The 8,180-nt window shown below is 38.9% G+C and overlaps 1 protein-coding gene across 1 annotated transcript; it reads right to left on the reverse strand.

Annotated features, from left to right (window-relative positions):
• Positions 1-285: 285 nt before the first annotated feature.
• Positions 286-3,214, reverse strand: LOC143591633 (uncharacterized). The gene is made up of 3 exons (XM_077071784.1): positions 1,749-3,214; positions 1,407-1,620; positions 286-1,017 (listed from the first exon to the last, which is right to left on the reverse strand). The coding sequence occupies exons 1-3, from the start codon at positions 3,168-3,170 to the stop codon at positions 437-439; spliced, it is 2,217 nt and encodes a 738-aa protein (XP_076927899.1). The 5' UTR covers positions 3,171-3,214; the 3' UTR covers positions 286-436.
• Positions 3,215-8,180: the final 4,966 nt, after the last annotated feature.

An 8,180-nucleotide genomic window follows, 5' to 3' on the forward strand; every position in this document is an offset into this window, starting at 1 on the left:
AAATTGTTGTTATTATAAGAAATTCACATTGTCTGAAATATATACCAAACATAAAAAAATATATTAAGTTACATAAACATCATATTTTTCCAAAGTCTTGTCGAGACCACTGCCTCCCATGTTATACAATTCCTTTATTTATCATTTTCAGTCCCTCTGTTTACAGAGAGATTCCAACAGCGACCGTTATATCACGGGTCCAATTTGCCCCACTCATGCATCTTTTCTTTTCCTTTTTATACTTCACTAAAATCATTATTTTAAAATCCATCCAAACATAACATAAACATAAATAAAAACAAATATATTAAAAACATACCGACTTTATAAAATGATAACAATAAAAAAAGAGCGCGAAAATTAAAACTAAAATTAAACTAAACGGATTACTCTCTTCCTTCTTTCCTGCCTGCATTAATCCCACTTATTTTAAAATCTAAAAAACTAATTTCCTTCTTGGCGCGAACAACATAGCTTTCCCGGCAAAGTCAGCGAGATCTCGGATGGTTTCACTAACCAAATCCTTGAATATCAGCCGTTCGATGTACAGTACGGCTTCGGATACCTCCACGGGCTGATCCACCCACCCATTGCTTCCCGCAAGGTCCTTTTTGAGCACATTACATATCAAATCTAACAAATTATCCGCGGCTTCCACCTCACGGATCTTCTCGAACTCCGAACAAATTCGCTTAGCGGAATCGAACCCGTTCGATTCTGTTGTTTTCCACGGCGGTAATTCTTGCTTTTCGTTGATGATTTCGTTGACCACGTCAAACACGAGCTTTCGTTTGAGTTTTGCGCCATTTTCGTTGCGATAATATTGTTTTTCGAGAAAATAAAAGGCGCTTGAAGAGTCCGAAAAATGTTTTGACACACGGAGTATTCTCGAAATGTATTTGAAATCATAATCATCAGATATTAATCCGACCATAAACTCAAACTCGTCGTCTTTGGTTGAATTTACACTCGAAATAATCGAGCGCCAGATGTCATCTTCCGTATCAACGGTAAGATCTGTCACGTAATAAACAAAGAATTAGTTAGTCGACTCTACCAACAACAAATGCATAATCCACAGTATATGTGAAAACTGAAAACCTAAAAGTACACAATTACTGATTTTGAAAAAACTGGTATCAGTCTCTGTCCAAAATTTAAACACTGACGCACATTCAATGAAAATTTGACTTTACGACGCCGTCGTAAGCCACCAGTTAGACTGCGTTGGTCACGTGACGGCAGCCGTTGGCACATGTTAACTTATTATTATTATTATTCTGCTAAAATAGACCTATGTATTTACTGTTTAGTGTACTGACACTGTTATCAAAGTAAGGAATAAAAGAAGTGATATGATTAGCCATGAGATCGTGCCACGTCATGGTAGATTTGTGTGTGCGTACCTTTGAAATCAACGGTGCGTTTCATGACAGGGGACGGAGATGACGTTTCATCCTTGTCAAACGCTGAGTCGAGGACAGATACTGGACTCGGTATGACTGAATTGAAACTCGTGTGTGACTCGTTGATGCTGTTCATTTCGGCTATGCTGTGTAGTAGTTTGTCACATCTTGCTAATAGACTCTTTCCTTCGCGGTTTTCCTCTGTTTTCGATCTCTGCGATAAACGTTAAATTGAATTAGTAACGCGTTGTGCGGCTTGTTGTCCGGTTACCTGATTCTCTATTGTAATCCGATATATTTGAATTAATGAAAGTTTACATTTATTATGAAATGTTTGTGTACCTCTAGATCGGAATGAGAAGTTGTGCTGCCTGAGCTTTCCGAAATAGATGATGATTCATCGTCCAAAAGGATGTTTCTAGTAACCTTCTGCTGCTTCGAATAAGCGGATTCTGTCGATCGGTTGTTTCTCGGAGAGCGATTTGTACCAGAATACATATCCGATCCGCTGCGTTTAGGTGTAAGTTTCGGAGAATTAATAGGCGAATTTCTTCGCGAATCAGACGATGCGTACATTCGCCTCTCCGTTTCGATACTCAACGATTTTCTCTTTACAATCGAATTACCGCTCCGTTCAGGAGAGTTTCTACCTCTCACCGGACTCCTTCCGCTCCGATCAAATACTACTCCACGATCCTTTCTTGGACTGACCGACGGTGATATCTCGCCGGAATATCTATTCACACTTCCAAATCCCCGATTCGGTGCACCCGACCGCCACGGCTTCGTGTTAACCAAATTTGAATCATCATAAACGAAGTTCCGTTGGCTGTCTCTAGTAACAGGTCTGTTAGAATGTAACAAACCTTTAAACTGCAACGCTTCGAGAATATGCTTCAATGTTTCAAGATCTTTCGTTTGTTCGTCAATTCCTCTAAGCTTCAAGCTCTTCTCGGTATCATAAACCGTCTCAGGGAACACATCGCCTGAATCGAAGAAGCTTCGCCTCTGCTGAGACAACCTCCGTTGAGACGTTTTAACCACACCTTCATTCTTCTGAGCTTGAGCTCGTAGCAAATTATTGCTATTACTATTACTTTCAATAACCTTGTTAGTTTCACTAGACGGTTTAGTTTGATTAACATTGTTCCCATCAATGAACCTTGAGTTAAACAACTCTCGTGAAACCCGAGACTCCGAAGCTGATCTTCGCAGCTCGGGTTTCTTAATAGATTCTTCTTCACTTGCTTGTTGTGAGCTTGGCAGCTCACCGAGTCCCATTAGTCTCGCAATGACACTCGGTGAGCGTTGCTGCTTATCGTAGCTTTTATTTGATAGACTCTCCGTTCGGATCTCTTTCGCACACAAACTCCCTTTCGAATCAACCGTTGCTCGGCTGTCAAGCGACAGCCTCGGCATCTCTTTACAAAATTTCCACGAATTCTTATACGATCCGTCTTTCAGCTCGAATATCGGCAGCGGCAGTAGCGATCTCGGCGGCAGTGGTGACCTCGGTGGCGTTGACGGCGGCTCTACCGGCACCGGCTTTGGCTTTGGTTTTGGATTCTCGATTTCTCTACTACTTGCTGTAGACTGTACGGATTTAACGGATTCCGGTGAGGAAGTGAGGCGTTTGGTGGAGTAAACACGTTTTCCGGCCAGAATCTGTTGACGGTCAAAGATGTGAAGGAAGCCAGACATGCAGCCAATTTGTTTCTCTATTTGTTTCTCGAGATTCTGGTCTTGGATTAACCCCGTCATCATTTTCCGACGAGATTCCGACGCCGGTGAGGTAATATTGTAAATTGTGAATATTGTAATGTATCTTCACGCACACACACACTGTGATATTAACTTTACTGCTTTTACATTGATGCTGCAGAGAACTTGATGAATGAATAAGAAGATTTTATTGTTTTTATTTTTGTTTTAATGCTTTATCTGTAACTCCCGCTTTCTGCTCATTTAGAGGGAGAGCAACGGAAGTGAGGGGAGACACGGGGGTGGGGTAATGTTCAGATTTGTTATCTTCTATATTTATAAATTCTACTACTATTATTATCTATTTTACAATTTTGTTAAACAAACCAAAATAAGTGGTTTTACTTTAATGCTTAAGTTAGACTTCTTTTGTCCTTTTTTTTTTTTTTTGAAAATTGACTTTCATTAAAAACAAACACAACCAACGACTATCACCAAGACGGAGAAAGACGCTGAAATTCAAAAACCAAAAACAACAATCACGTTACATCAAATAAACACCATCTTTTCCAATCCACTACCCCTATCTTAGATCTATTTTTGTACCAAAGAAAACCCAAAGATTTTATATCCGCAACCATTTCTGCCACCTTAGTGTTCTTGCCCGAAAAAATCTTTTCATTCCTAGCCCGCCAAATCCTCCAACAAGTAATGATGACAATTCCATGAATAATCAATCTCTTGTTCCCCGTCGCACCACAAACCTTATGCACTTCCACCAAATCATTGACATGAAAAACAAAAGATCTAGGGATATTGCACCATGAACCAATCGCATTCCAAACGGCCATAGAAATGAAACACCCGGTTAACAAGTGCTCGAGCGATTCCTCATTACTCTCACATAAAGCGCAACTATGATCATCACAATGCAAATGACGTCTAGCTAAAGCCTGCTTGGTTGGAAGACTATCCAGAACGGCCCTCCACATAAAAATATTACATTTTTTCGGGACCCAATCGCTCCATTGGAAACTGAAACTCCCAGCATCCACAACGGACCGCACCATCCATCTTTTAATCGCCGAAACATATGAAGTGACCTAAAGCATCTTTAACGAAAACGTTTACAATTGTCACATTAGCTCTATATCAGATTTAAATTCTTTTATAAAAAAATGTTAAACTATAACACGTGGTGTGTGTGTGAGGGATATACAGAGAAAGAGAGGAGAGACCCACTGATTGGTTTATGGGAGGTTTATACAAATCTCATCACCATTAAAAACTTATAAAGTCACCTAAAAGTTTGCAATTTTAGACTTTCTCCACATAAGAGTGTTGTAGATACTCTAATAATCATTTATGCTAGACATTTTATGTTAACGGAACAATTCTAACTACAATTAATTAAGCATGTATATAGTTTATTTTTTGTTTCAAAGAGAACACGTAAAAATGGCGTTTGATGGTAATAAGCACTCGACGAATGAAAGACTCGTAAACGTCGCATTTCACGGTTTCAATAGTAGGCATTTGTGGAGATTGGCGCGGGTAGTGAGCTCTTTTCCTATATTTTATTATCTTTATATTTTATTTTTCTAGTTCATAAAAGATATGTGTAATTTGATGACTTTTTTTAAAGGTTATAACTATATAGTTTAAGATTTCGTTTATAACTTGAATAAAGTTTTAGAATTTGAAAACTGTTTCATATATTTTTACTTTTATTCATGTTGTATTTAAATATTGTTATTATAATTATGTTGATATGGAAAACTAAATAGTATATAAACTAATAAATAATCTAGTGAAGAAGGTAATGTAAATTTTGAAAATGGTATGTAAAAGGTAAGAAAAGGTAGACACACTAATAAATAAACAGTGGATTGTTTTGGAAATATTTGGGTGAAAAATGAAGTTTTTAATGATATGTCAGGTGATATGACACATTATTAAATGAATTATAAATGGTGGATTAAGCATTTAGAGATGATGCAGGTCTATATTAATAATACCATATTAATGAGATTATTAAGGCTGAGGGGTGCGGAGCGCGAGAAGGGGCGCGAAAGCCCTTCCGCTCGCGCCCCGGGGCGCGAGCACCACACCACCGAGGCGCGAGAGGGGCGCGAGCGCGGAAAAAGAGGCAGGCGCGGATGGGCTAGCGGCTGGGAATGGCGTGAAGGAGGCTTGGGATGCGTGAATAGAGCCGTTGGGCTCGTTTTTTATTAAAAAAAAAAAAAAAATTTTCTCTATATATATCTATATCAAATACAAACCAACAACAATATAAAACATACAATTTTTTCTCTCTATTAAACCTATATCAAACCCAAACCAACACCAATATCACATACCAATATCACATACCACACCCAAAACCCAAACATACAATTTTTAAAAACATGGCTGGAAATTGGTACCCAAACCTAGATTCAGATTACAGTTACGACGATTTATGGTCGGCACCGGACCAAGCGATGTTTTATTCGGGGTCGCAACAATCATCCGGCTTTCAACCATCCAACATACAACCGTCTCCTAACTTTGTAGTTCCGGAGACACAAGAACCAGAAGGTGAAGCTGCGGGACAAAGAAGACGCGTCCACCGGAAAAAACAAGTTGCAACGGACGGGTCGGGTTCGGCTTCGACTGGAAGGACGAAACGGAAAACCACTCCGTGGTCATCATATGAGAAGGAAGCCCTGTGTCGGGCTTGGATAGTCATTTCTGAGGATCGGCGTTGCGGTAATTGTTTTAACGTTTTTAAAAATGATTTTTAATAAAAAAAGTTAAATAAAAAAGTTAAATGACTTACAAATTTATTTATGCATTTTGCAGCGGACTACCAAAAGAGCAAGGTCTTTTGGACAAAGGTTAGGGAGACGTTCTATTCGCTCGTTGGGAGTACAGAGCGGAATGCCGATATGATTTCGGGTCGGTGGACCGAAATCAGAAAATTTGTCGGCTTGTTTACTAATCTGTTCAACAGGAACGCCGGTCGTATGAGACCAAGTGGCAGTGACGATTTGGCGGTTTATAATTTCACTGTCGAAGAGTGGAAGCAGGAGTGCCTGCGGAGGTATGGGACGGTGAAGACGTGGGACGGTGTAAATGTGTGGGAGAGGTTGAGAAGGTGTTCTAAGTGGGTTGAGCTGGTGGCGCCGGACCTTGATGCGGAAGTAGGGCCGAAACGGACTAAAACTAGTTCGTCTGGAGCGTATAGCACTTCCGCCGGGTCGGATTGCCGGGTTGGATTCGACCTAAACGTTGCGGGGGAGGAAACGTCTTCACCGCTGAGGAGGCGGCCATTGGGAAGGGACGCCAGGGGCAAAAAACCGGCTGAGGGGGAAGCCGTAAACATCAACGATCTTGTTGAATCCCTCAATAAATTCAACAAAACCATAGAGGTGGTCTCTAATGACAAAAAGAAAAAAAAAGAATGAGAGATTTGGAATTCCTTACAAGAGACTTCAGTAACCTAAATCCGGTCGACCAAATGCTGATGGAAAAACAAAAGGAACGTATCCGGAAGAGGTTGATCGAAGAAGACCAAGCCGAAGAATAAGAATAATGTTTTTTTTTAGTACTTTAATTTTTTTTTAGATATTAATGTGTTTTTTTAATTAATGTGTGTTTTTTTAAATAATTTATGAGTTTTTTTAATAATATGTTTTTTAATACATTTATAAAAAAATAAAAAAAAAAACCGCTCGCGCCCCCTCTCGCGCCCCTCCACACCATGTCCCGGGGCGCGAGCACAAAAACCAACACCCATCTTATCAAGTTTCTCTCTCTGCCACACGTCACAATATTATTGGCTGGCGCTCCCACTCGCGCCCCCTCTCGCGCCCCCCACACCCCTCAGCCTAATGAAGATGGTATAAGTCTTTAAATAAATTTTTTAACAAGCTCAAGGACCCTTTAAGTCTATTCTTAAACCTAAACACTTGTTATGATGGTACTAGGAACGTTTGAAAAAAAGTCACTTACATCACACCAAAATACCATTAGGTCGAATGATGAGAAAAACTTAAGGACGTTGGTTAGAGTTTCTACGCATTAGTGTAAAATTGCAGTTATCAGGTTACATGTTTACATATTAACAATTAAGGATCTCGAAGTTAATAATCATGGTTTGTTTAATTTGGCTTTGAGTTATGTTAATCACCATTAATATTAATATGAGAATACAAGAACTGTTCTATATGTTTGAGGTTGTTAGTGAAATTTTGCGTACTTGAAGAACCGTGTTTAATTAAATGATGGAACTCGCAAGTTTAGTAGTTGTTTACTGGGTTCATGATGAAATAAAGTTGAGATCTATAATATATTGATGATTTGGATAAGAAATAACTTACATTAGTGTATATTGTGGTTATCGCATCAAAAACTTTATTATTAGCAATGTGTACATGTTTGGATTCTTGGTAATTTGGCGGGATTATAATATACGATAGATAGAATGAATGAGTTTTGCTATATATTCGATTAATATTAGTTGTTAAAAATAACCATGGGTTTGCTTAAGGGCAAGCGGCATCCTTTTTACATTGAGAGCAGGAATGTGAGTCCATGTCTACAATTGGCTGAGGGTATCAAGAACATTAGTGGGGAGTAGTCATCGGGTCCACCGGGAGAGCCAAACAATGTGAAGAGCGACATACAAGAGCAGGATGGATGGAATCAAGTATTCAAGATTGCGGAAATGTCATCCCTCTTAAATGGGAGTGTGCTTGTGATCGCGTCAGTGCGGGAGGTGTAGTTCCATATTGTTTGCTCTAAATCAATCTTACAAAATTGTGAAAGAAATGGGAAAAATTTTACTTAACTGACGTAACTGTGAATATTTGTTAAATTATATTCCAGCATATCCGAAATGTAAAGAAAGTGTTACGACCATCTTCCTAGCGATATTTAGATCACTTAATCATGAATATTAAACGGATTCTCACTTGATTAAAGTGAGAATACATTAACCATTGTTTGGGAACCTTATGAATGAATAGCAAAGTTATGCAACGGGGTAATTAAGCATTTATTTTTATTTTTATCTTTATTAATTTTTTA

Source organism: Bidens hawaiensis, unplaced genomic scaffold (assembly GCF_021521415.1).
Source record: "Bidens hawaiensis isolate Kalapana, Puna unplaced genomic scaffold, B.hawaiensis_p1.1 tig00039960_1, whole genome shotgun sequence".
Classification (NCBI taxonomy): Eukaryota; Viridiplantae; Streptophyta; class Magnoliopsida; order Asterales; family Asteraceae; genus Bidens; species Bidens hawaiensis.

Excerpts from the sequence above, each read along its gene's own strand:
- LOC143591633 (XM_077071784.1), bottom strand. The coding sequence starts at position 3,170 with ATGATGACGGGGTTAATCCAAGACCAGAATCTCGAGAAACAAATAGAG. Across the intron at positions 1,621-1,748 it reads CTTCTCATTCCGATCTAGAG|AGATCGAAAACAGAGGAAAA; the intron begins GTACACAAACAT and ends CGTTTATCGCAG. Across the intron at positions 1,018-1,406 it reads ACGCACCGTTGATTTCAAAG|ATCTTACCGTTGATACGGAA; the intron begins GTACGCACACAC and ends ATTACGTGACAG.